Source organism: Uranotaenia lowii, chromosome 2, assembly GCF_029784155.1.
Source record: "Uranotaenia lowii strain MFRU-FL chromosome 2, ASM2978415v1, whole genome shotgun sequence".
NCBI lineage: Eukaryota > Metazoa > Arthropoda > Insecta > Diptera > Culicidae > Uranotaenia > Uranotaenia lowii.
Genome location: NC_073692.1, coordinates 100,696,345 through 100,722,186, shown reverse-complemented (window position 1 = coordinate 100,722,186; position 25,842 = coordinate 100,696,345). Strand labels below are relative to the sequence as shown.

Below are 25,842 nucleotides of genomic sequence, written 5' to 3'. Positions count from 1 at the left end.
ACTTCAACTTTCTTGGAGATATGGTTAAGCATTTCTCTTAAGTGAGCATCTTCAGGATTCCTTTTTACTCTTTTGATATAATTGTGTTTTATTTTTATCAACGTCCAGAGGTCAAAAGACATCCACGGACAGTAATTACCCTTGAGCTTCACTGACTTAGTCACTTTTTTGGAGCAAGTAGTAAGCAAAGAGTTATAAGTTGCCACAATATTTTGAATACATGTGCTAGCATCTTCAATTTCACCAATCTCTCTCAAATAATTCCCAAATTTTTCGTTTAGTTCTAAATGATTTATAATGGTTTTGCTCAATTGTATCTGTTGCTTGTCTGATTTCAAATCAAAGGTAGTAATTACTTGGAGATGATCGCTTAGATCTGTATGAATCGTGTCGTTTTTCAAATTAGATGCATTCGAATACTTACATACTACATGGTCTAAAATATTCTCACTGATAGGTCTAGTGGTTAAAGTATTGGTACACAGAAAGCCAAATGATTCGAGAAGGTTTTTATATTTTATCACAGAATTATTGTTTGTAACATTTACGGGAACGTTCAGGTCGCCGACTATAAAACAAGAATGATTGTCAGGCACGGAGGACAACAGACACTCTAATTTATCACAGAAGGTATTAAAGGGAAACGAGGGTGGTTTGTATATGCCATGCACATCAATAATTTGCCCGTTAATGGTCAACTCTACCGAGATGTTGTGAAATCCATCAATACAAATATTTTGAACGGTTTTGAATTTTAAATTATTTTTAATGTACATAGCTAGGCCACCATTCGATTGATTGCGGCACGAAAAAATAGAGGCGTAACCAGGAATTTTATATAATGAACAGACATCGTTTACAAGCCATGTTTCACAAATAACAATCACATCAAACACAACTTTAGACTGTTCTAGAATTTCTAATAAATTATCGAATTTTTCTAGATCATTCATGCTACGTATATTCCATTGAAAGATCCTTAATTTATTTAAATTTTCATTATCAATTGAAGTATTAAATTCTAAAATATTATTATAAAACTTATTGGTTATACTATCCATTATATTAAAATAAAATCCAGACATCACAAATTAAAAGTAAATAAATAATTAAAAATTAAAATTACTAAAACAAAAATAAATTAAACCTTCTTACGTTTAGGTGACGGTGTTTCATTACAATTTACAGGTACATTTTTGTCGGACATAAGCAAATATTTACTCATGACGCGACTTAAATCGTTTCTTGTTTTCACTATGTCAGGTTTCGAATTTTCTTCTTTTTTAACTAAGATAGCGCCCCCTCTTCCAGGCCATATATATTTTACCCCAATTACATCTTGAGATTCACGTAACTCATTAAGCAGTTCAAGCGAAAAGGCAGTCAATTCATCTCTAAGAACTACATTTCCACCTTTGCCGTTGACAATTAGTGCAGGGTCAACTGCAGTGGAGTTCAATTTACCATAAACACGTTTCTTTTGAAAAATTTCCTCCTTGATCGAAATATCCTTGAAGGCTATTTTTATTGGTGCGAACAAATCAGTTTTCGTTTTAGCCGATAGCAATCTATTCGCGGAGTCCAGTTGCTCTGGTTGCAAATTGTAGCCAATTTTCTGAAACGTCTTACATACGAGGTTCAAAGTATTTTCATTGCCTATCATTGGAAGTCCAAAGATCATGGCATTTTTGGAGATTGCTTCCCGGTTAATTTTATCCAAGTTGCCTTCGAGTTTATCAACTTTATTTGAGAGTGATGATTGAGAACGTTTAAGATCAGAAACTTCAACTTTGAGGTTCTCGTTTTCAATTTTCAGGTCTTTGAAGTCTGACTGAATGTCATCGAACTTCGAAGACAGAAAATCTTGAGATGCCTCAATAGCTGCAGTCACTGTCTTAAACTCCTCTTTCATCATCTGCATTTCGTTGACAACTGCACCCTGTACAGCCAACTTCAAATCTTCTGTTATTGCATTGATCATACTAGATTGAGTACTATGCATTCCCACGATTTTCGAATAGATGCCCGCACAGTTTGGATTACAGAAATATGGTTGAGTTTTCATTCTACGGGCGGTACTTCCTAATAGGTTCTTACAACGGGGATGAATGTTAGTAAAACAGTACGAGCAGGTTAAAAAAGCTTTGGGATTCGACTCGACACCTTTACACTCTACACAAATCAACTGTTCTTCCTCAAGATCCATTTTCTAAAACAAAACCTAGCACAAAATTTCAAGTGCAGCGGAAAATTTTTAGCTGAACGCTTATCACTAAGCTCTGAAGAACACGAATTAAAATCAAGTATATTAAAACAAAATTAATTGGTCAATAAAAGATAAAAAAAATTAAAGCTAAGATTGGACAATGAAAAGTAAAATTTTGATCAATTATGGTAAATTATAACGGCCCAAAGGTGCAGAGACGCAAAAACAAGAACAACAGCAAAGCAATAGAAGTAACGATGAATTACAGGCAAAAGAAAATATCTTAAAATTATAATCTACGAGTGTTTTCAGCTGTGTTTTAATAATAACTTGGAATGAATTGTAGAGATGAAAGGGGTTAAACAAAGTTTTACATACTTTGGGCTACTAGGCAATGAAACCGCATGCGTTCCATCTACTTGCGCTTTGCATTCTGCGTTCCAATAAGAAAGCAAAGCATCGCATCGGCATGTCATACTGGCGCTTTGAATCTCTCTTTCTTTCGAGAGCCATTAAAAACTCATCAGAACATGATCTGGATGACGAAAATGTCGAAATTTCAATCGACAAAATCCCTTGCTATATTTGTGGGAATAGGAATTCATGACAATTTTCTCACCGATTAAGATATTATTTAGTTTATTATCACAAATTCGGACGGATCTTCGAACTATTGTGCTTGAAACCCAAAATCACTACTTTCAACCGAGAAAAAACAAAATTCCAATTGGATTCCCTACTTGTCGCGCTACACAACGGCCTGGCATCAGGTCTGCGCTTTTTCCATGGAGAGTAAATGAGAGCAGTTATGTTGCGTGAGCATGGTGCAAATCAAGGCGCTGCTTGTCGCCTCAGTATTACAACTTACAAGACTCGCTATACAACATCGACATTTTTATTCAAACGATTACAAATCTCTTCGAAAATTGTTGACTTTTTGTCGAACAGCGAAAAACGATACCAAAACGATCCAGCGAATTTCAGTTTCACTCCCCCAGGCTTTAAGGAGCATCTCAATTTGTTCACAATTGCTTAATTTGCCCTGAATGTTATGCTTCTTATATATGGTTTTGAATTTTTTTCATTCCCATATTCTGCACAATTCGGGATACTAAGGATGCTAAAAATGTATATTTTTTATCCCGAATTTTGGAAAAAAAATTAATACAGAATGTGTGAAATTTTGTTCAATTTATTCCAATTGAATTTCGGCAGCACTGGTACCGTGCTTCGCACAAAAACGCCTCACATCTCTAATCCACTAACACACCTTTAAAAGTTTTGACAGTTCAGCATCGCCTCGAAAACGCAAACGCCGCTTTCCAAAATAGAGCGTAAAATATTTTCATAAAATTTTAATTTTACCTTAAATCTACTAGTTCAAACAACAAGATGAACGCACCACCAACCTTCGAATCATTCCTGCTATACGAGGGTGAAAAAAAGTAAGTCCCCTACTTGCGTTGAAGCTTGAAATTGAAATTAAAAATTTTGAAATTTTGTTATCCTCGCCCAGAATCATCAAGGAGCTGGACACCAAGGTTCCGAACGCCGCTATTTTCACCGTCAACAAGGAAGATCACACCCTCGGTAACATGATCCGGCAGCAGCTGCTCAAGGATCCAAATGTGCTGTTTGCCGGCTACAAGTTGCCCCATCCGTTGGAGCACAAATTCGTGATCCGGATTCAGACCACCTCCGAGAGTTCCCCGCAGGAAGCGTTCATGAATGCCATTACCGATTTGCTGTCGGAGCTGTCGCTGTTCGAAGAACGTTTCAATGAGGCTTACAAGGAGAAAAAGGAAGGCGCCGATTAAGGTGTGGAGGTTTTCTTTTCCGTTCTGGAAGTGAAATTTAGAATGGGTGTTTTGAGTTTAAAAATGATTTTCTTCTGTTTTATTAATTTACCTATCTAGTAGCTATATATCAAGAATCAAATAAACGGACTTAACATTAAGCTGTAAAAAGTGGGGTTTTGATTTAACAGTTTTAGTCGTCTTTCAATTGGTAAACGGATGTCTGCATAAAAGTTTTTGAAAAAACCTTCGAAATTTGATACCCTGATCTTAACTTTTAAACTCAAAGATTTTTTTTTTAATTTTGTTTGTTTCTCTAATAGTACTTATCTAAAACTAAACAAATAAATAATGAAATAGTCTGTTTTTTAAAAGCTACAGAAAATCAGCGATTACATAAAATATTAACAAACGTGCTGCCCTAAACTACAAAAGCTAATAAGTGAACATTGTTTAGCAGCTTTCTCTGCATGCAGAAACATTATTTTCGCTAACAAACAACTGTTGCGTCACCGAGGACGCTTTGAGGAATTCTCACAAACTGCTGCCGCCGCTAGTCACTTTTTCTCCTTTTTCTAAACCTATCTCGCCCCAAGGAATTAACAAGACAAAGTCTCTTAACATAAACATCCGTTTCATTCCACATTTTGAGAGCTTTTTCCCCCATTTTTTTTCATTCCTCTCGCGTTTCCAAGGGCAGAGGAAAGCATGCGCGATTTTCCGGCTATCGGCTCGGCTCGGGTACACTCCTTCCAAACAGAGACGGCGGAAAATTTCCGTCAGCCAGCTGCCATTATCCGGTCTCAAATTAAATAGCAATTTCTTCCCGTTTGCCTCTTTTTTCCAGTTCGGTTTGTTTTTGGTTCCCCCGAATCGAGCAAAGGGATTGGAGGAACTCTTCTTTTGGTGGTGGTTGTTTCTTTTCTTAGTACGTTTCGTCATCCGGACATTCACCGAGCTCGTGGCCGAAAACTGGAAAGAAAACAACGCAAAATCGTTAATTCAAGTTGTTGAATTTTCATAAAAAAAATCAGAATTGTATTTTTGATTACAGATCAAGTTTCGAATTTCGCTTTCAGAATCAAACCTCAAATTCAGATCTAAAATTCCGATTCAGATTTCAAATTCGGAATAAAGATAACAAACAAATTTTAGATTCAGACTTCAGATTTTAATTCAAGGTTTTAAATGCAGATTGAGGATTGTGAGATTAACTTTTAGATAAATAAATAAAAAATCATAAACATAGGATTTGATCCAGAATTAAGACCTTCGATTGATTAATCCTTTAAACCTTTATATGAAAACGGGAATGTTTTGTCGAATTGTTGAAAATTTGGTAATTCTTTTCATTTTTGCATTTTTGTTCTTAGTGTATTTTTTTTTGTCAATTTTCTGATTTTTATCATTTTTGGTATTTATTTTTTCGTCATTTATGTCAATTTGGGCATTTTTGTCCTTTTTGTCATTTAAGTCAGTTTTGTCATTTTTGACGATTTTGTAATATTTGTGAATTTTGTCAGTTTGGTAATTCTTTTCATTTTTGTCATTTTTGTTAATTGTTTTTTTTTGTCAGTTTTGTAAATTTTGTCACTTTTTCTTATTTTTATCATTTTGTCGTTTTTGTCATTTTTGTCAATTTTGTAATTGTTGTGAATTTTGCCAATTTGTTAATTCGTTTCATATTTGCATTTTTGTTATTAGGGTGTACTTTTTTTGTCATTTTTGTCATTTTTCTGATTTTTTATAATTTTGTCATTTTAGTCAGTTTTGTAAATTTTAGCAATTTAATATTTCTGTATTTTGTCAATTGTATAGTTCTTTTCATTTTTGTAATTTTTGTAATTTGTGTATATTTTTTGTCAGTTTTGTCATTTTTTCTCATTTTGTAATTTTTGTCGATTTTGTAATTTTTGTCGATTTTGTAATTTTTGTGAATTTTGACAATTTGATCATTCTTTTCATTTTTGCATTTTTGTTATATGTGTATTTTTGTAGTTTTTCTGATTTTTATTGTTCTTGGAATTTTTTTTCTCGTCGTTTATGTCAATTTTATCATTTTTGTCCTTTTTGTCATTTTGTCATTTTAGTCAGTTTTGTAATTTTTGTGGATTTTGCAATATTTGTAAATTTTGTGAATTTTGTAATTCTTTTCCTTTTTGTGTCATTTTTGTTATATGTATATTTTTTAATTTGGCAGTTTTGTCATTTTTTTTCATTTAATCTCAATTTCATCATTTTTTTATTTTTGTCGATTTTGCAATATTTTTCCGAATTTTGTCAATTTGGTAATTCTTTTCATTTTTTTTCATTTTTGTTATATGTGCATTTTTTTGTCAGTTTTGTAATTTTTTTCCCATTTTTTCATTTTTGTCATTTTTGTTTTTTTTGTATTTTTTTTTTTGTCAGTTTTGTCAATTTTGTCATGTTTTTTTCATTTTATCCTTTTGTAGTTTTTGTCGATTTTGTTATTTGTGTGAATTTTGTCAATTTGATAAATCTTTTCATTTTTGCATTTTTGTTATTTGTGTATGTGTATTTTTTTGTCATTTTTTTTTTTATTTTTTTTCATTTTTTGATTACTTTTTTCGTCATTTTTGTCATTTTGGGCATTTTTGTCCATTTTGTCATTTTTGTCGATTTTGCAATATTTGTGAATTTTGTGAATTTGGTAATTTTTTTCATTTTTATCATTTTTGATATTTGTGATTTTTTTGCCAATTTTGTCATTTTTCTAATTTTTATCATTTTTTTAATTTTTGTGAATTTTGTCAATTTTGTAGTTTTTGTGAATTTTGTCAATTTGGTAATTCTTTTCGTTTTTGCATTTTTGTCATTTTTGTTATTTGTGTATTTTTTGTCATTTTTGTCATTTTCTGATTTTTATCATTTTTGGTATTTTTTGTCATTTTTGTCATTTTGGGTATTTTTGTCCTTTTTTTCATATTGTCATTTTAGACAGTTTTGTCATTTTTGTGATTTTGCAATATTTGTGTATTTTGTCAATTTGGTAATTCTTTTCATTTTTGTCATTTTTGTTATTTGTGTTTTTTTGTCAGTTTTGTAAATTTTGTCACTTTTTCTTTGTTTTATCATTATGTCATTTTTGTCGATTTTGTTATTTTTGTGAATTTAGTCAATTTATTATTTCGTTTCATATTTGGGTTTTTGTCCTTTTTGTTATTTGTGTATATTTTTTGTCATTTTTCTGATTTTTATCATTTTTGGTTTTATTTTTCTCGTCATTTATGTCATTTTGGGCATTTCTGTCCTTTTTGTCATTTTTGTCGATTTTGCAATAATTGTGTCAATTTTGTAATTCTTTTCCTTTTTGTGTAATTTTTTTTTTGTCAATTTTTTTTTTTTTCATTTTTCCTTCTTTTTTCATTTTTGTCGATTTTGCAATATTTGTGAATTTTGTCAATTTGGTAATTCTTTTCATTTTTTTCATTTCTGGTATTTTAGCATTTTTTCAGTTTTTGTTAGGACGTAGTAAGCAGCGACTCCTATGGTGCGAAGCATAGTAACCACTGTATCCTTAGTTACCTAGTTTGTTAGGAAAATAAAACTATTCAATCTTTGACGAGCATTCAACCAAGTTGGTTCAGCTGTGTTTCACTCTGCTCAATTGGTTATGAGCCCAACTGAAAAATTGAAGCCCGAAAGATTCTGCAAGCAGTTTTCAAGAAGCCATGGTTCTGGAAAGAGATTCCCCCAGCGGTCCAGCAGCACAAGGCGGTGCTAGCGGAGTGAGCGGTCGAAATCCTTCGCAAATCAACAGCGGATTTGGCGATGGTTCGAATGGTGCACAAGCGCACGCAGGCGGAAACGTTTGAGTTCTCGGACAAGTCAATCTCCCGGCGCTGGAGAAACCTAAAGGTCGCGAGAATTACTCAACGTGGGCGTTCGGCATGAAAATGATATCAATTCGAGAAGGCACGTGGTACGCTGCTTGTCCCGGAGAAGGTCAGCATGTCGACGAGGAGGTGAGCTTGAGGGCACTTGCTACAATTTGCCTGAGTTTTTTTTTTTTTTTTTTTTTTTTAATTTTTTTATTGGCTTTACCTCTATAACATAACCGGCCAAGTGTTAATTACTCTTCTACTTACATGTCTATTTTACATTCAATTACAAAATTAGCTATCGTTTTATATAATTCAATGTCTTTCTTTTTTAGTATCAAATGAATATCGGGTGGAATTCCTTTTTTCATTAAAATTCGCCAAATAGGTCTACGAAGATTTTCAAATCTGCTGCATGCGAAGATAATGTGATCAGGATCTGCGATGGATTCGCCACAACTGCACGTCGCGTCCAATAGGATACCATTTCTAGTCAGATGAGCAGGGAGCCGTGAATGATTTGATATTAATTTGGAAAGGATTACAATTTGTCTGCGGTTGAGATCCAAGCTACTAAACCATGGTTGGAGCGAAACGTTAGAGATGATGCTGTGACAGAAACGTCCTTTAGTTCCTGCATTCCACTTTGCTTGCCATTTGTGCACTGTTGTACGCCGAATCGGAAACTGGATGTCGAATAATGTTAAAATATAATCTGCTGTACCACCATTGATGCACGCACTTTTCGCCTCTTGATCTGCCAACTCGTTCATTGGAATACCTCTGTGAGACGGAACCCATATCAGATGGATCTCGTGCCCCATTCTTTGTCCTTCAAGAATGGAAGCTTTTATATCGTACCAAGCAACGGGATATTTTTGATTGATGTTGATTTTTTGAAGGCTCGTGAGACAACTCAAACTATCGGTTAGAATAATATACTGAGCAACAGGAAGGCTTACGATCATTTTCGCAGCATGCCTGATTGCTAGAAGCTCTGCCATATAAACTGATGCTTTACTGTCGAGTTTGATCCCTTCTGCAGGCGCTCCAAAACTATTTACCACAGCATAACCTGTGCCGTGTATATCTTTCGACCCGTCAGTTGCCAAGATTTTCGCGTTGGCATACACTTCCAAGAGATAGTTTGAAACCAAATCAGCTGCCGATGAGTTCTGGTGTTCTGAACATAACCGTTTAACAGTGAGATCAATGGATATTATTGTTCTTACAACTTCACGGTTGACCATGTAGCATGGGAGATTATTTAGAGGCTGTTCAAGTGGAATAAATTCGTTAAGCATTCTTATGGCGCGGTGTATTCCCGTAGCCACTAAGCCACCTTCCAAGATCGGTCTGGAGTATTGACCATGCCAAGAAGAAAGTGACGCTCTTTTATTTACAAAACGCATGACAGCAAGTTCTCTTCTTTGTTGCAGCGGAATAATACCAGCCATCACTTCGAGTGAACCTGTGTGGGTGGTTTTTGTGGAGCCCAAACAGATTCGAATTCCTGCCCATTGTAGTCTATCCAAAACGATGGCTTCTTTTTGTGTTAACTCCGTCATAAATATGGAACCGTATTCCAATATTGATCTCACACATGACTTGAAAATAGCTAACATTGCTGCTGGATGTGCTCCCCATGACTGGCCCGATATGCTTCGTAGAAAGTTAAGATACGGAGCCGTACGTTTTTGTACCTCTCTAATATGACACGACCACGACAGATTTCGTGTGAGGTACATGCCGAGTAACCTCAGGGATCTGACGTATTCCAAAGTGCAACCGCCGATATTTATTTCTGGGGGATTATCGCATTGTTGTGTCGAGATCAGAAGGCACTTACATTTCGTGGGCGAAAGTTCTAACCCAAGGTCGAAAATATTTTCCACAACTATATCCACTGCCCTTTGGAGAGATTCGCAACTATGCTCCAGCGAGGTTCCTCTTACAGCAATTGTTGTGTCATCGGCGTAATTTACGGTTATCACATCAGGAGGGACACTGTTGATCAATCCACTGATCACAACATTAAAGCATAACGGACTTAGTGGAGATCCCTGAGGAAGGCCTTTCCACGTTGTCCTAGATATTGAATCTAATCCATTTGAAATGCACAAATTCCTTTCTTCAAAAAGATGGAAGATACTTCTTACTAGGCATTCAGGGACTGTTAATGAGCGTAATTCGCGGACCAGAACATTAATTTCCACGTTGTCGTAGGCGGCTTTGATATCGAGGCTACATATCACCACATGCTCTCTTCTTTTCAAAGCTAAAGAAGCTTCATTAATCAGGGGAAACAACGCATCCATTGTTCCTCGTCCTTTCCTAAAACCGTTGATAGCTGAAGGGAATAAGTTGTTGTTTTCGATGAAATGTTCTAGTCGATCTTTGATTATGAGTTCATACACTTTGCGAAAACATGAAGCTAACGCGATTGGGCGAACAGCAGAAGGAGAAATCGGATCATGACCACTTTTAGGAATCGGTACAATTTTAAAGGTTTTCCAGCTTTCCGGAATTCTTCCTGAAGCAAAAATTTGGCAATAGATTTTTCGCAACTGACTAAGCGCCGCCCATGGGAGATGATTTATGACGGAATATGGAACACCATCCAAACCAGGAGCCGAATCTTTACCGATTTTTAAAACTGCTTGAATATCCGATACTGAGAATGGTAAACCAGTTTGAGGGCAACACGAACATTGTAGAAAAGCCGGGGGTGGATTTTTGGCAGATGAGGGAGCCAACTTGTCCAAAACATCGTTGGCCAAATTGTCCGAAATTCTAAGGTTTTTTGATGGCTCTCCGCGCCCTTTGAATCTTCTAGCCATCCTCCATAAGGTTGTGAGGGACGTAGAACTATCACAACTATCACAAAAATGTTGCCAACTTTTCCTCTTCTTCTCGCGTACCAAATTTCTGAACCTTCGTTCTGTATTAGCGTACCCTTCGTAAGCTTCGGTTGACAGCTCTCGTTTCCAAGCGCGGAAAGCAACTCTGGTGGCTTTCTTCGCTTCTGTTAGCTCTTCGTCCCAATAGGGTTGCGGTATTCGGCGAGTGTGGTTCGAGTTTACTGATGGACAGGATCTGCGCAGTGCTTGCCAAATCAGCTCAAAGAAGACATCAAAGCTATCCGGTTCTCCATTTTCGACGAATGATTCCTCGAGGCTTCCGGTAAAACGTTCCCAGTCGATTTTCCGAACATTGATTCCAGAGTAGAATTTCATCGCGCATGTAGTACTCGAATGAAAAACTATCGGAAAATGATCGCTTCCATTTGGTGAATCCAAAACCTCCCAGTCGAAGCACAAACTAAGGCTCGAAGAAACCAGCGTGATATCAATTGCGCCCCACGACCGGTTTACATCAAACCTAGTTGGCTGACCATTGTTGAGAATGACGAGATGAGATGTTTCGATGGCTTGATGAAGACGGTCTCCACGTGTGTTTCCATGATCGCTTCCCCATAGGTGATGTTTTGCGTTAAAGTCTCCTCCAATGATGCACGGTTTCGGAACGGTTGATAAAAAATTATCAAACTGAGTCTGCGATATGTTGGCTTGCGGGTGTATGTACACAGATACAATAGTGATCAACCCGGAGATGTATTTGATCTGGCAGGCAACGGCTTGAATATCCGCTGACAGTGCAATAGGAAATGCTACGGGATTCAGTTCTGAACGAATCGCGATGGCTACGCCCATCGAGTTTCGTCTGTGATCTTTACGAAAAATGGTGTGCTGCGGTAGACTAAAGTTTGTGTGATTGTCGAGATGTGTTTCACTCAAAAGCGAAATATTGATATTGTGTGTATTTATGAGCTGGATTAAAGATGAGCGTTTACTATTTATCCCTCTACAATTCCATTGTAGACATTGCAGAGGAACGGTGGCTGTTAAAGTGCTCGGTGTGGTGTTTTTCATAATCTGAGATTAGCAAAATATCCTTTCATTTTATCACTTACAACATCCGAAATTCTCTCCAAAACCATTTGTTGAATTTTTTGTCGAGTTTCAACATCTTCCTCAGGAACTTCCAGAGCCTCTGCAACGATATCGATGACCTCAGTAGATTCAATCGTCGATCGGATCGAATCGCAAACCCCGTCAGAAATGTTAACTTCAAGTTGGGGAAGCTCATCGTCCGAATCGACATTATGACGACGTTTGCTGGAAGGATTAGACCCATTCTTGTCAACATTACTTGTTTGGCAAGCAACTGCCACGGTGGATTTTGTTGTTGGTTGGGAGATGATAGTTAGTGAGTTTGATGATTCATTTGAAGTTGTTCCACAAAACCAATCGACACGTCCTTGTGAAAAAGTGTCGCGCCGCTCTTTATCGGTTTTCTTTTTTTGAATTATTTTCGGACAAAGCTTGTGATCATTGGCCCGATGGGAGCCCAAACAGTTAACGCACTGGGGCTCACTATTTTCACATGCATGATCTTCGCCGCCCACTTGCTCCAAGCATTGGTTACAGCGTTTAGCACTCTTGCATCCTTTTTTATCATGTCCCAAGCGCCAGCAGTTACCACACTGGCGGACAGGATAAATGTACTGCTTAACAGAATAAAGCACTCTATTCAACTCGATGTGAGTAGGTAAACTCTGCCCAGCGAAAGTAAAAATCACCGTAAACAGGGCTTCCTCTTTATCATCAGCTAATTTTCTAAGCACACGACGAGCATGAACTATCTCCGGGTTATCAACTTGATTCGACTTGCGTTTATCGTACGCATTAGCAAACTTCAGTTCTTCATCACAAATATCCGGCTCAATATAGGCTACCCCAAGGCACTCCACCAGCCGTTGGGGGATAAAAAAACGCACTTCATTTGAGGTACCGATGCCTGCTATTTCATTAGCAGCATCCCTCGATCGCATCAAAATTTTCATTTTGGTTTTAGAAACCGGCATAGCACGTATAAAATCGTCACCAAATTTCTTCACCAGACTTTTAGCAATCTTCGCAGCAGATATATTTCCGACATTTGTTTCAGCCATAACGAGATATGGCCCAGCATAATTTTCGTGATATTTCCGCACTCGAACTTCATTTTTCGATGACCTTGGTGTATCGTTGTGGGTCATTGCACCGCTCGACAATAGCGTGTGGAAGGAGAGAAGAAAAATAAATTAGATTTCGATTCAGCTCACACACACGATGTGCAACGTACCGTAGTTCAAACGAGACTGAATTTGCCTGAGTTTGGAATCGGTGAACTACAGCCTAGTTCAGGATGCACGAACGGCACAGGAAGCTTGGGAGAAGCTACGAAGAGCTTTTCAGGACGACGGTCTGACGAGGAAAATCGGTCTGCTGCGGAAATTGACATCGATACGGCTGGAGGAATGCGGAAGCGTGGAATCATATGTCGATAGTTTGATGTCCACTGTCCATAAGCTCGCCGGGATTGGATTCCGAGTAGACGATTCGTGGCTGGCGGCGTTGTTGTTGATGGGACTCCCTGCGAATTACGAGCCGATGATCATGGGATTGGAGGCTTCGGGAGCAGCACTGACGGCGGATGCGGTAAAGACTAAGATACTGCAAGACGTTAAAATTCAAACAGTATCGAAGTCGAGTGGTGCGGATGGCGCACTTTACAGTGCACAAAAATCAAAGCGTTGATGCAGCAAGAATAACGGCAAGAAGGACGGCGGTTGTTTCATCTGCGGAAAATCTGGTCACTATGCGGCGAAATGTCCCCAGAAGACGGCGAACAACAAGGCAATGTGCAGCGTGTTTTCGATTGGCAACGTTGTTGAGTCCGAGTGGTACTTTGACTCTGGAGCGAAAGCACACATGGCGCGTTCGACTGACGGTTTCGTGAAGCAGCAAGTTCTTTCTCACCCGGTCGGAACAGCGAACAACGGTTCGATGATGTCTGTGTCCAAAGGTTTCGTCAAGCTGGAAGTCAACGAAGGTCCTTTCGAGATACAAGAGGTGTTGCAGATGCCTGAACTGGCAGCAAATCTACTGTCGGTGAGCAAAATATGCCAGAAAGGATTGACGGTTTTGTTCGACGCAGAAGGCTGTAAGGTTCGCGAGAAGAGTGGCAACATTATAGCTTCTGGAACTCATCAAGAAGGGCTATATCGACTCAATCGCAAGATGGATGGTTCGTTGCTGACGATAAGCGCAGAAATGTGGCACAAACGCTTAGGTCATCTCGGTCAGCAGAACATGACGAAATTGCAATCGATGGTCGACGGTTTGAAATGGTCCGAAACGATACCCGAATGTGTGGCATGCATCAAAGGGAAGCATGCACGAAATCCGTTTCCTTCAAGTGGTTCCAAGGCGAAAGGTTTGCTGGATCTGGTGCACTCAGACTTGTGTGGCCCGATCGAAGTCCCGTCGCTTGGTGGAAGTCGTTATGTTATCATTTTCATAGACGACGCCAGTAGGAAGATGTTCCTGTATTTCTTGGGAAAGAAAAGCGATGTGAAGGATGCCTACGAACGGTTCAAGGCCAGGGTCGAGCGGAAAACTGGACGAAAACTGAAGGTGTTGAGAACTGACAACGGAACCGAGTACGTCAACGAAAAGATGTGGAAAAGTTTCGTGAAGGACGGAGTACAGCACCAGAAAACCTGCCCATACACTCCGCAACAAAATGGGTTGGCGGAGAGGATGAATCGCACTCTACTGGAAAAGGCCCGTGCGATGCTGAACGATTCTAAATTGCCGAAGCAGTTTTGGGCTGAAGCAATTTTGACAGCAGCCTATATCACGAACCGGTGTCCATCAAGAGCGTTAGAGAACATCACACCCGAGGAAGCATGGTCCGGAAAACGCCCGAACTTGCATCATCTAAAGGTCTTTGGTTCACGTGCGATGGCGCATGTGGTGAAGCAGAAACGCAAGAAGCTGGATCCGAAGTCCCAGGCATGCATTTTCGTTGGGTATGCCTGAAGATTCCAAGGCATACAGGTTGTACGATCCGGTCCGCCACAAAGTGTTCATCAGCCGTGATGTCATCTTGGTCGAAGAAGGAAAGCCGACAGCTTTGGTTATTTTTTCAAGCCCAGATCCTGTCAATTTCATGGAATTGACAACGATACAGATGGATGAATCTGTTACCCAATCCGAGGATGCTGACTCTGCGCTCCCACCAAAACTTAGTAGACCAGCTGATCAGCAGCTAGAGTTTAGGCGCAGCGGTCGGGAGCGCCGACCCCCAGGCAAATATTCCGATTATGTTACTTTTACGCCTTCTACTGTCCTGGAAAATTCCCCCCAGACATCCTTGGTTGCTACTGACGATCCCGTGAGTTACGCTGAAGCTCTAGCGAGGCCGGACCGAGGTCAATGGTTGGCCGCAATGCGAGAAGAGATTCGATCTTTGGAGGAGAATCAAACCTGGGAGTTAGCTGATTTGCCGGAAGACCGAAAACCGTTACGCAATAAGTGGGTGTTCAGGACCAAACGAGATGCTGACGGACGAATTGACAAGTACAAGGCGCGTCCTGTCGTGAAGGGATGTTCGCAACGTCCAGGAATCGACTACGACGAGGTCTATTCACCGGTGGTCCGATATTCGACGATTCGATATCTGCTGGCGCTTGCAGTGGAGCACGACTTGGATATCGAACAAATGAATGCTGTGAGTGCGAATTTACAAGGAAGTCTCGGAAATGAGGTCATCTTCATGGATCAGCCGGAAGGGTTCGGCGATACGAGCAATAAGGTCTGTTTGCTCAAGAAGGTGCTTAATGGTTTAAAGCAATCCGGACGAGTGTGGAACGCACAACTGGATGGAGCACTGAAGGAGTTTGGCTTATCGCAATCGAAGGTGGACAATTGCCTGTACTACCAGCTGGCATGTGGAAAAATGCTTTTCGTCACCGTTTACGTTGATGATTATCTTATTTTTTCAAACGACCCTAGCCTGAAGAAGAAGCTGAAGGAATTTCTATGTCAGCGGTTCAAGATGAAAGATCTTGGAGAGGCCCAACTTTGTCTTGGTTTGCGAATTTCCCGTGACCGAGCTGATGGTAAACTGTGGATCGATCAGGCTCAGTACGTGGAGAGCATCTTGCAGCGGTTCAACATGAGAAACTGCCACCCAGTTTCGGTTCCGATGGATCCAAGCACGAAGCTGGACAAGACGATGTGCCCGACCACGAGGGACAAAATTCTGGAGATGAAAGAGGTTCCGTACAAGGAAGCTGTTGGTTGCCTGACGTATTTGGCTCAAGCAACGAGGCCGGATATTAGTTTCGCCGTGAATCAGGTCAGCCAATTCTGCAGTAACCCTGGTCGCCAACACTGGGAAGCTGTGAAGAAGATATTAAAGTATCTGAAGGGAACCGTTTGCAACCGTATCGAGTACAGCCGAACAGGAGGTGATTTAGTTGGATACTCAGATGCGGATTGGGGAGGAGATCCTGATAGCCGGAAATCGACAACTGGCTATGTTTTCACCATGATGGGAGGAGCTGTGTCATGGAATGTGAAGCGACAAACAACTGTTGCGTTGTCTTCATGCGAGGCGGAGTATCTTGCGCTGTCCAAAACCATCCAAGAGGCTCTTTGGTGGCGCCATCTACTGTTGCAGTTTTTTGGAGAACGAGTCATCCCGATACGATGTGACAATCAATCCGCCATCTGTATCGCAAGAATCCAAGGGTACCATCCGAGGACGAAACACGTGGACATCCTGTATCACTTCGTGAAAGATGCATTGGAAGAAGGCGTTGTTGATCTGTCTTACATCAACACAAAAGATCAACCAGCAGATGGTTTCACCAAAGCATTAACGAGTCTGAAGCTTGAAGCATTCAAGAACTTGGTAGGACTCGTAGCTTAGGGAGGAGTGTTAGGACGTAGTAAGCAGCGACTCCTATGGTGCGAAGCATAGTAACCTCTGTATCCTTAGTTACCTAGTTTGTTAGGAAAATAAAACTATTCAATCTTTGACGAGCATTCAACCAAGTTGGTTCAGCTGTGTTTCACTCTGCTCAATTGTTTTGCATTATTTTTCCCTTTTTTCATTTTTGTCATTTTTGTTATTTGTGGATTTTTTTTTGTCAGTTTTGTCAATTTTGTCATGTTTTCTCATTTTTATCATTTGTCATTTTTGTCGATTTTGAAATATTTGTGAATTTTGCCAATTTGGTAATTCTTTTCATTTTTATCATTTTTGTTACTTGTGAATTTTTTGTCAATTTTGTCATTTTTATCATTTTTTTAATTTTTGTGAATTTTGTCAGTTCTGTCACTTTTATCTTTTTTGTCGATTTTGTAGTTTTAGTGAATTTTGACAATTTGGTAAATCTTTTCATTTTTGCGTTTGTGTCATTTTTGTTATTTGTGTTTTTTGGTCAGTTTTTGTCAATTTTGTCATGTTTTCTTATTTTATCATTTTTGCGATTTTTTAATTTTTGTGAATTTGGTCAATTTGGTAATTCTTTTAATTTTTGTCATTTTACTGATTTTTATCATTTTTGTTTTTTTTTGCCTTTTTTGTCATTTTGAGAATTTTTGTCATTTTGTCATTTTAGTGAGTTTTGTAATTTTTGTGATTTTTTTTAATTTTGTCAATTTTGTCATTTTTGCTCATTTTGTTATTTTTGTCTATTTTATAACTTTTTTGTGAATTTGGTCAATTTGGTAATACCTTTCATTTTTGTATTTTTGTAATTTTTGTTATTTGTGTATATTTTTTTGTCATCTAGATTTTTATCATTTCTGGTATTTTTTTCTTTTTCATCATTTTTGTCATTTTGGGCATTTTTGTCCTTTTTATCATTTTGTCATTTTAGTCAGTTTTTTCATTTTTTTCGATTTTGCAATTTTTGTGAACTTAGTCAATTTGGTAATTTTTTTCATTTTTACGTTTTTGTCATTTTTTTTATTTGTGTATTTTTTTGGCAGTTTTGTCAATTTTGTCATTTTTGTCGATTTTGTAATTTTAGTGAATTTTGTCAATTTGATAATTCTTTTCATTTTTGCATTTTTGTCATTTTTGTCATTTGTGTTTTTTTTTGTCATTTTTCTGATTTTGATCATTTTTGGTATTTTTTCCTCGTCATTTTTGTAATTTTGTCATTTAAGTCAGTTTTGTCATTTTTATCAATTTTGCAATATTTGTGAATTTCGTCAATTCGGTAATTCTTTTCATTTTTATCATTTTTGTTTTTTGTATGTTTTTTTGTTAGTGTTGTCAATTTTGTGTTTTTTCTCATTTTTATCGTTTTTTTCATTTTTGTCATTTTTTTCGATTTTGTAAATTTGCGAATTTTATCAATTTGGTCATTTTTCTTCGTCATTTTTGTCCTTTTTGTCATTTTTGTCAATTTTGAAATATTTGTTAATTTCGTCAATTTGGTAATTTTTTTCATTTTTGTCTTTATTGCTATTTGTGTTTTTTTTGTCATTTTTGTGATTTTTATCATAATTATAAAAGTTTTGCAATTTTGTCAATATTGAGATTTTTATCATTTTTGTGTCTTATTTTATCAATTTTTTATATTTGTCAATTTTGCATTTTATATTTTTTTGAGTCTATTTGTCTATTTTTGCAACATTGACAGTTTTTTAAATTTCTCAAATTTTTAATTTGTTTTTTTTTTAATTTTAATAGTTTGTTAGTATTATTATTAATTTCAATAATAATTTCTTCCATTTTGTCAATTCTGTTAATTTTATCAATTTCGTCAATGTGATCAATTTGTCATTTTTTGTCAACTTTTCAGTTGTGTCAATTTTCGTAAATTTGGTCAATTTGGTCGGTTTGGATAATTTTGCCAATTACATCAGTTTTGTCAATTTCGCCAATTTTGTCCACTTTTTCTGTTTTGTCAATTTTTCCCAATTTAGTTAATTTGGTCAATTTTGTCAATTAAGTTGAGTATGAAAATTCCTACATTTGACAAAATTGACATAGTTGATAAAATTGATAATTTTTTCTTAAATTTTGATAATACGTATGATGAATTTTATCAGTTAAGTCTCATTTTCTGAGGAACAAAACAGATTTCAGATTCCAATTCAGATCCCAGATTTAGATTTAAGATTCAAATTGAGTTTCCGATCTTCGAGTCGAATTTTGGATTAAGATTCTTTATTAAAATTTCATATTCTATATTCTGAGTTCGAAACATCAAAATTCAGGGTTCTTCAGTATTCAGATTAAAAAGTCAGATCAACGAAATTAAACTGAAAGTGGCTCCAGAGAGCAATCAACAAATATTTTAACCGTCTTACCTTCACAGCCCTCGCAGTATTTCCTCGGCGGAGGAACCTTCCGCTCCTTCGCTTCTCCCGAGGGATGTTTGAGCGATTCCGGTGGACTATCGGAGCACTGCTTCGGACAGTCTTCAGTTTCGTGCTGATCGAACTCGTCACAGATGTCACAGAATACTCGTGGGGCCGGCTTCCGTTTGCTGAACTCGAAGCTCAAGTTGTGACTGCGGGGGGAGATAAATTTATGGTCAAAATGAGCTTTTTTAAAACAAAATCAAGAGTAGAATTACCTATTTCCCTCGATACTGGTCTGTTCCAAGGCTTGAATCCTCAGGGTGAGTTTATCATTCTTTCGCTGCATATCGGCAATGATCGAGTTAAGGAAGCTGATTTGTGCTGTCGTATCTTCGTCTCCATCTGCGATGGCAAAAGCAGTCGTTTGCACAGATTTCTGAGAAGCTGCATTGACGAGCTCTTGTGATAGCCTGCGAATTTCACTGTCTTTCGATTGTAACTGGGACCGAAGCAGCTCGACCTCTTTGTGCAGTTTTCGGCTCGAAATTTGCATCTCGGTCTCCTTCAGTTCGAGTTCCTGCCTAATGCAGTCGAGGTCTTGCTGCCGCTTTTCGACGGATCGCATTTCTCCGACGAACTTTGCGGATTCGGCGGCTTCCTTTTCCAACCTGGTGACGGTTTCGGCAAGTCTCGCTTCTAATTTGGTTACTTCCTGTTGTTTGATGCTTTCCAGGTCAAGTAGCTTCTGGTTCAGTTCGTGCAGTTTCTGTGAACTTTCCGTTTCGGAAGACTTCTTCTTGTTCAACAGTTCATCGAATTGAGAAGTCTGGGCACTGAGTTTTGTTTCTAGCTCGTGAAGTTTTCTACTTTGTTCTTTGAGTTTGTCGTCTTGTTCCTTTGCTGCTTGTTTGGATTTCTCCAACTCTTCTCGCAAACTGTTAGCTTCTGCCGAAGATTTCGTATTTTGTTCTGACTTTTCAGCGAGACTCTTGTCTACTGTTTGAAGTTTATTGGTCAGCTCTTGAATTTCTGAGTTCTTCAAATTAAGACCCTCGCGAAGCTGTTTTATTTCCGAATCCTTCTGCGTCAGAGTCTCATTCCGTTCTTGCATTGCTTTCTGCAGCGATTCTTGCTCAACACCCTGCTTCTGTTCATTTTCCTGTTTCTGCTTGATCAGTTGCTCTTGTTCGTTTAATTTGGCTTCCGCTTTTTGTAGCTGCTCTACCAGGGGTGACAATTCTGCCAACATAGTATTCAACTGAAGAATTTGCTTCTCTTGTTCAGAAACGACGCCGCTTAAGCGGGCACTTTCCTGGTCCAATTGAGCCTGAACTGTTCCAAGTTTCTCATTCGTTTCCGAGAGTTCAGTAGACTTCACTGTCAGCTCTTCTTTCTGACTTTCTAACTGAGTTTGAGCTTCCGCGAGTTGTTCTTCGTAGAGCGCCGCTTTCCGTTGAAGTGTTTGCTCACGATCAACCAAATCCACTTGTTCCTCTTCCATCTCAGTGTATTTCTCTTTTAACGCATTTATCTCTTCAGAGAGAGCTTTAAGAGAGGTTTCAGTTTCTTGTTTCGAGCTCGTGAGTTGTTGTATTTGCTCCAGGAAACCTTCGAGTTGTTTCAAAAGATCCGATTGCGATAGAGCGTTTTGTTCTAGCTTCTGTGCAGATTCATTGCACTCCTGCTCTTTTTTACCGAGTTGCTCTCGCAAGGAGCTGAGATCCTTTTCGAGCTCAGTAATTTTGGTGTTTTTGGTATCCAACTGTTCCGACAACTCGTGACTGCCTTTCTCCATCGATTGTCTCAACTCCGCCAGTGAGCCTCTCAGCGATTGCTCCTCTTTTTTTAACTGTTCCAGTTGTACTTTCAAATTTTCTTCCGCAATACTGTGCTCTCGCAACTTATCTTCTAATTCTTGACGCTCTTTTCCAGACGACTCTTTCAAACCATCCAATTTTCCGTTCAACTCTTTAACCAAATTTTCGAATTCCACTTTGGTTTTGCTGAATTCTTCTTTCATTTTTTCGAACTCAGCCACCTTTTCGCTGGCTTCCTTCAGCAGCCGATTCCTCTCTTCCTCGAAGCTTGCCTTCAAACCGGCTATTTCCTGTACCAAATTCTCTTTCTCCACCTCAGCCGTTTCCTTGATCTTCGCCAGTTCAACATTAAGCTCGTTCTCTCGATCAATCTTCTGACTAGAAATCTGCTGCATTTCGTTCCGCAGTCGTTCGATCTGCTCGCTTAAACCAGCATTCGTTTGATTCGTTTCGTCCAGTCGTCGTTCCATGTCGATTTTCGTGGAATCGAACAAATCTCGCAGCTCCTCCAAGGCTTTTTGCTTAGATTTAAGTTCATCGGAAGTCTTTGCCAGTTCCGAATTGGAATCTAAAGTTGTCGAGCGCAGAGCGTCGATTTCCTTCACCAGATCTGATTTTTGCTGCTGCAACTGGGTTGTTTTCTGTTCCAGTGCTTCCATTTTACGTTTGAGATCGGCGTGTTCGATCTCTAGTTTACCGTTTGTCTCTTGCTGACGAGCGAGTTCCTCTTCGTTTGTTTGCAGCTTGCTTTGAGTGTCCCGAAGGCTTTGATTGAGTTTTTCGTTTTGATCAGCTTTTGTGGAAAGTTCTGATTTGAGCGTTTCTAGTTGCTTGTTGAGCTCCTTGATGGTTGTGGATTTGGCATTCAGTTCATCGGAAGTAGATTTTCCAGTCGAATTGGATTGTTCGAGTTGCATCCGGAGTTCAACGGTGTCTTGGCGTAGTTTTTCCAAAGATGTTTCCAATTCAGAGATAGTGTTCTCTTTGGTGGCAATTTGTTTTTCTAGCTCCTGGTCTCGTTTGGCAAGTTGTTCTTCGTGAGTTTTTTGAGCATTTTTCAGGCGTTCTTCTAGGAGAGCTACAGCACCCGCTGATTCCGTTTTCAGTTTTTCGAGCTGTTCACTGAGGAGAGATCGCTCCTCAGTCAGTTTTCCTAGGGTGCTTCCACGATCAGCAAAGCTGTTTCGCGTTTCTTCCAGCTCTTTCGCTAGACTAGCTTTGGCCGCGTTGAGTTCTTTGAGTTCACTTTGGAGAGCGCTAACAAGTATTTCACTCTCTTCCATCTGTTTATCTTTGGCAAGTTGTTCAGTCTCATAATTGGCAAGTTTTTTGCACAGTTCTTGCTTGGATTTTGCCTCAAATTCAAGAGCTTCTTGATGCTTTGTTTGTCTATCGTTGTTCTCTTGAATGATGTCTTCAAGTTTTTTAGTCAACTCGGCGAGAGACGTTTCCAGGGTTTTGATTTTGTATTGTTTGGAATCAATCTCTTGTTGTTTTTGTTCCAGCTCGGATTCCTTCGAACGCAAGAGCACCTGCTGTTGCTCACTTCCTGCGGAGCTGTTCTTCAAATCATCCTGTATTTTAGCAAGCGCAGCTTCTTTGTCTGCTAGTAGCTTCTCTTTCCCGCCCAAACTCTCCTCAAGTGATTGAGCCTTATTTGAAACCTCCTTGAGTTGATTTTCATGCTGCTTAACCTGTTCTTCCGTGCTAACCAATTTGGCTGTTAGATCCGAGAGTAGCTTCTCCTTGGCAGAGAGACTTTCTTCAGATAGTTTCTCTTTTGTTTTCAACTGCTCTAGTTCTTTGTTTAGCCTTCCAATTGTGCTATCTTTCTCTTCGAGAACCGTCTTCAACCCACTCTCACCTTTCAACAGTTTGACATCTCTTTGTCGAATATCTGCCAGTAGCGTTTGAACTTCTTCCGTGAGTTTCTCCACCTGTTTTTCTCGCTCCCCTAATAGCTCTCCCTTGTTTTTAAGATCGCTCTGCAGGTGAGAGATCTCCTCATCCAGATTACTTTCGGCATTTTTCAGCTCCAGATATTGCTTCTCCAGATCGGCATCTTTAGTGGTCAACTCAACTTCCAGCTCATCGACCCGACCCTCCAAATAGGTGATCTTCTCCTTAAGGCACTGCTCGCTGATGTTGTAGCTGGACACCTTGATGTCCAAATTCTTCTCCGTCTCGGCCAATCGCTCGTGCAGCTTACTGACCTCATCTTCCAGCGACTGTTTGAGCTCGTCAGTCAGGTGCAGCTTCTGGTCTTTTTCGAGAATTTCTGCCTTCAGACGATCGATTTCGATGTTCAGCTGGACTGTCGTTTCTGGGTTTTTTTTTGTAATTAAATTTAATGAAATAATTCAAAGAATTTAGGAAAAGTTTTTAAGTTATTCACCTGTTTCTCTGACTAAAAGATCCGGCTCAGCTGCTGTAGTCGGTTTGCCACCAAGCTGTTTCTGGAGCTCCGTGATTTGTTCTTTGTAAATTTGGGTTTGAAGCTTTGAGCATTTGAAAAAAAAATCATAAATAAGTTAAATCAATGTTAAGCCAAAACAAAAATAAAATTTACGTGCATACGCATAAATGGCAGCATTTGACATGCAGCATGCTTGACATTATTCTAATCGAAAGAGAAAAGAAAACAATTTTAACGACGCATACTTTGATGAAAGGAGGTATAAAATTCATGCACAACCGATCACTAAAAAAAAATACCAACATTAGCTGAGGACAGTAGGAGCAAAACCTTTCCGGTATTTTTTATTAAGTTGAATTTTCATGCAATGGCAAAACGAAAGAGGAAAGAATCAATCTTGGAGCAAAGCGAAGAACGTAAGAAAAACCAATTCTGGAGCGATTCCAATTTTTGCATACCAATCAAGATTTTCAATCATCGATATCGAACTGGGAGTCTATTTCAGAAAGTGTGAATTTGTTCTCGTTTGTTCATTTGGTCTGAAGGAAATTAAAAGTAATGTTTTTGAAATTTTACTAGTAGATAATTACAAAAGTTTCAAGCAGGAAGGAAGGTTTGAAGGATCCAAAAGCTTTTTGTTCGATACCGTTGAGAGAAAAACTACACTTTGTTCAACATTAACATTTAGCACAAATACTCACTTGGACTGAATTTTGAATTTTTCTCTGGATTTTGAGAACAGTATTCATTTTTTGGGATAGAGAAACCGGGGCGATGAGAAGTATTTAAAAATGGGGGTAAACAAATGAATAATGAATCAGAATGGGGTTACTATAATTACAAACACTTCTTATAAGGGTAGAATATGAATATGTATTATGGTCTCAAAATAGTTTAAATATAATTAAGACTCTTAGATGAAAATGTAAATGGTAATTTAAACTATTTATTATTTTAAATATTTATAATATTTAAACTACTAAACTATTAATTATTTTATTCATAAAAAGGACAAAAGAGATTAAACCATATTTGACTTTTTTTTTGAAAATATTTTATGAACCTATCCCCCAAATAATGAAATAAAAAAATTGAATAAAGTTTGAAATAAGTAGATGGAACTGTTAAACAAATTTAATAAAATGATATTTTGAGGCTTTCATTTCGACGCAATATGTAGTGATGAATTTAAGAATTGAGATTAAGAGCCAGGCAGTAAAGACTTTTAGAATCACGATTTGAATCTAGTTTCAAAAGTTCATCTATACAGGGTGGCCACAACATTTTCATTTCGAAATTCCCGGTTTTTTCCCGGTTTTCCCGGTCAAAAATTCAAGATTTTCCAGACTTTGGCTGCCTATCTTCGTCGGAATATAGCAAAATTTTAAACATATTTCATTGATTAGATTGTTTCATAACACTCAAATCATTGAACACTTAGACAAACTTGATTCTATTTTGAGGTTTTCATCACATTTTTTTAAAATGATAAAGAAACATCGTTGTGGGTTTTAAAGTCATGTTTACAAAAAATTTAAAAATGGTGTGTCAGGACTTTTCATTCAATCATTCGTTATGAGACATTCTATCATTTTTCCATAAGTTGCAGGTACCAAGTGTGTTACTACAGCTCACAAAATCCACGCCTCTGAGATTATTCGAAACTGTTCTGAGGGCGTTGTTTCCAGAGGTTTTACATTCAGTAATAAATCCATCTTCAATTGCAATATAAATTTTTACTATAAATTTATCTCACTGATTCACAGATGATTGTTTATAATTTACCCATGTTTTACATAATACGGGGTAATTTTGATTATTTTGAACACTTTAAGGCATTGTTTGATTATCTAAACTTATCTTAAATATTTAAATATGTACCAATAATCATCAAGATCTTGAAAATAAATCGTTATACATAGCTTTATCAGTTTCTAAAAATCTGTAAATATGAGATTGTAGGACATGATTCCCTGTTCTTTTGTGAATCCACCAATTGTGAAATTTAGATTTATCTAGAAATATTGCCAATATGTACAAAAAATTGTTAAGTAACAAGAATTTTAACAGCGTCCATTATTACCCCGAATTCGTCTGGGTAGTTATGAACAGATAAGACCAAAAAAGAATAATCTTTTTTCATAATAACCTCAGTTTACCCTGCCGTTTTCCGAAAAACTTTCTTCTGTTTTTTGTTCTTCTGTCTTCTGTTTTCAGCCAAGTTTTAAAAAGATTTTCTTTAATATTCAGTAGATTTTTTATATTAAAAAGGCCAATAATTAAAAATTAAATAATTAACATGTGATTATTTGTGAAAATGCAATTCTTGTAAGTCAATCAATTGACTTTCATTTCCCGAATTGGATACATTAACAACTCATGCTAAAGAAATAAATTTTTGCAACTTGTTGTTATAAATTAATAACTAATAACAAACCATTCACTAAACATTGTTTTTGCATCCTTTCTAAGTTCTGAATGAACATGGAAATCATGATCTTTATTTTGAATTTTGACTTTAAAAGTTAAAAAAATGGACAACGAGT

General features: G+C 37.8%; 2 protein-coding genes across 2 annotated transcripts; one reads left to right on the top strand and one right to left on the bottom strand.

Moving 5' to 3' along the window:
• Positions 1–3,495: 3,495 nt before the first annotated feature.
• On the top strand, positions 3,496–4,190 carry LOC129743801 (DNA-directed RNA polymerase II subunit RPB11). Its single transcript, XM_055735997.1, has 2 exons — positions 3,496–3,651; positions 3,723–4,190. Exons 1-2 carry the CDS (start codon positions 3,599–3,601, stop codon positions 4,021–4,023), a joined length of 354 nt encoding a protein of 117 aa, XP_055591972.1. The 5' UTR covers positions 3,496–3,598; the 3' UTR covers positions 4,024–4,190.
• LOC129743799 (restin homolog) lies at positions 4,075–24,277 on the bottom strand. The gene is made up of 5 exons (XM_055735993.1): positions 23,998–24,277; positions 23,276–23,378; positions 19,339–23,203; positions 19,070–19,272; positions 4,075–4,974 (listed from the first exon to the last, which is right to left on the bottom strand). The coding sequence occupies exons 1-5, from the start codon at positions 24,043–24,045 to the stop codon at positions 4,928–4,930; spliced, it is 4,266 nt and encodes a 1,421-aa protein (XP_055591968.1). The 5' UTR covers positions 24,046–24,277; the 3' UTR covers positions 4,075–4,927.
• Positions 24,278–25,842: the final 1,565 nt, after the last annotated feature.

Coding starts and splice junctions, on each gene's coding strand:
- LOC129743801 (XM_055735997.1), top strand. CDS start 3,599: ATGAACGCACCACCAACCTTCGAATCATTCCTGCTATACGAGGGTGAA. Junction 3,652..3,722: donor CTATACGAGGGTGAAAAAAA/GTAAGTCCCCTA, acceptor ATCCTCGCCCAG/AATCATCAAGGAGCTGGACA.
- LOC129743799 (XM_055735993.1), bottom strand. CDS start 24,045: ATGAATACTGTTCTCAAAATCCAGAGAAAAATTCAAAATTCAGTCCAA. Junction 23,204..23,275: donor TCTTTTAGTCAGAGAAACAG/GTGAATAACTTA, acceptor AAAAAAACCCAG/AAACGACAGTCCAGCTGAAC. Junction 19,273..19,338: donor ACCAGTATCGAGGGAAATAG/GTAATTCTACTC, acceptor CTCCCCCCGCAG/TCACAACTTGAGCTTCGAGT.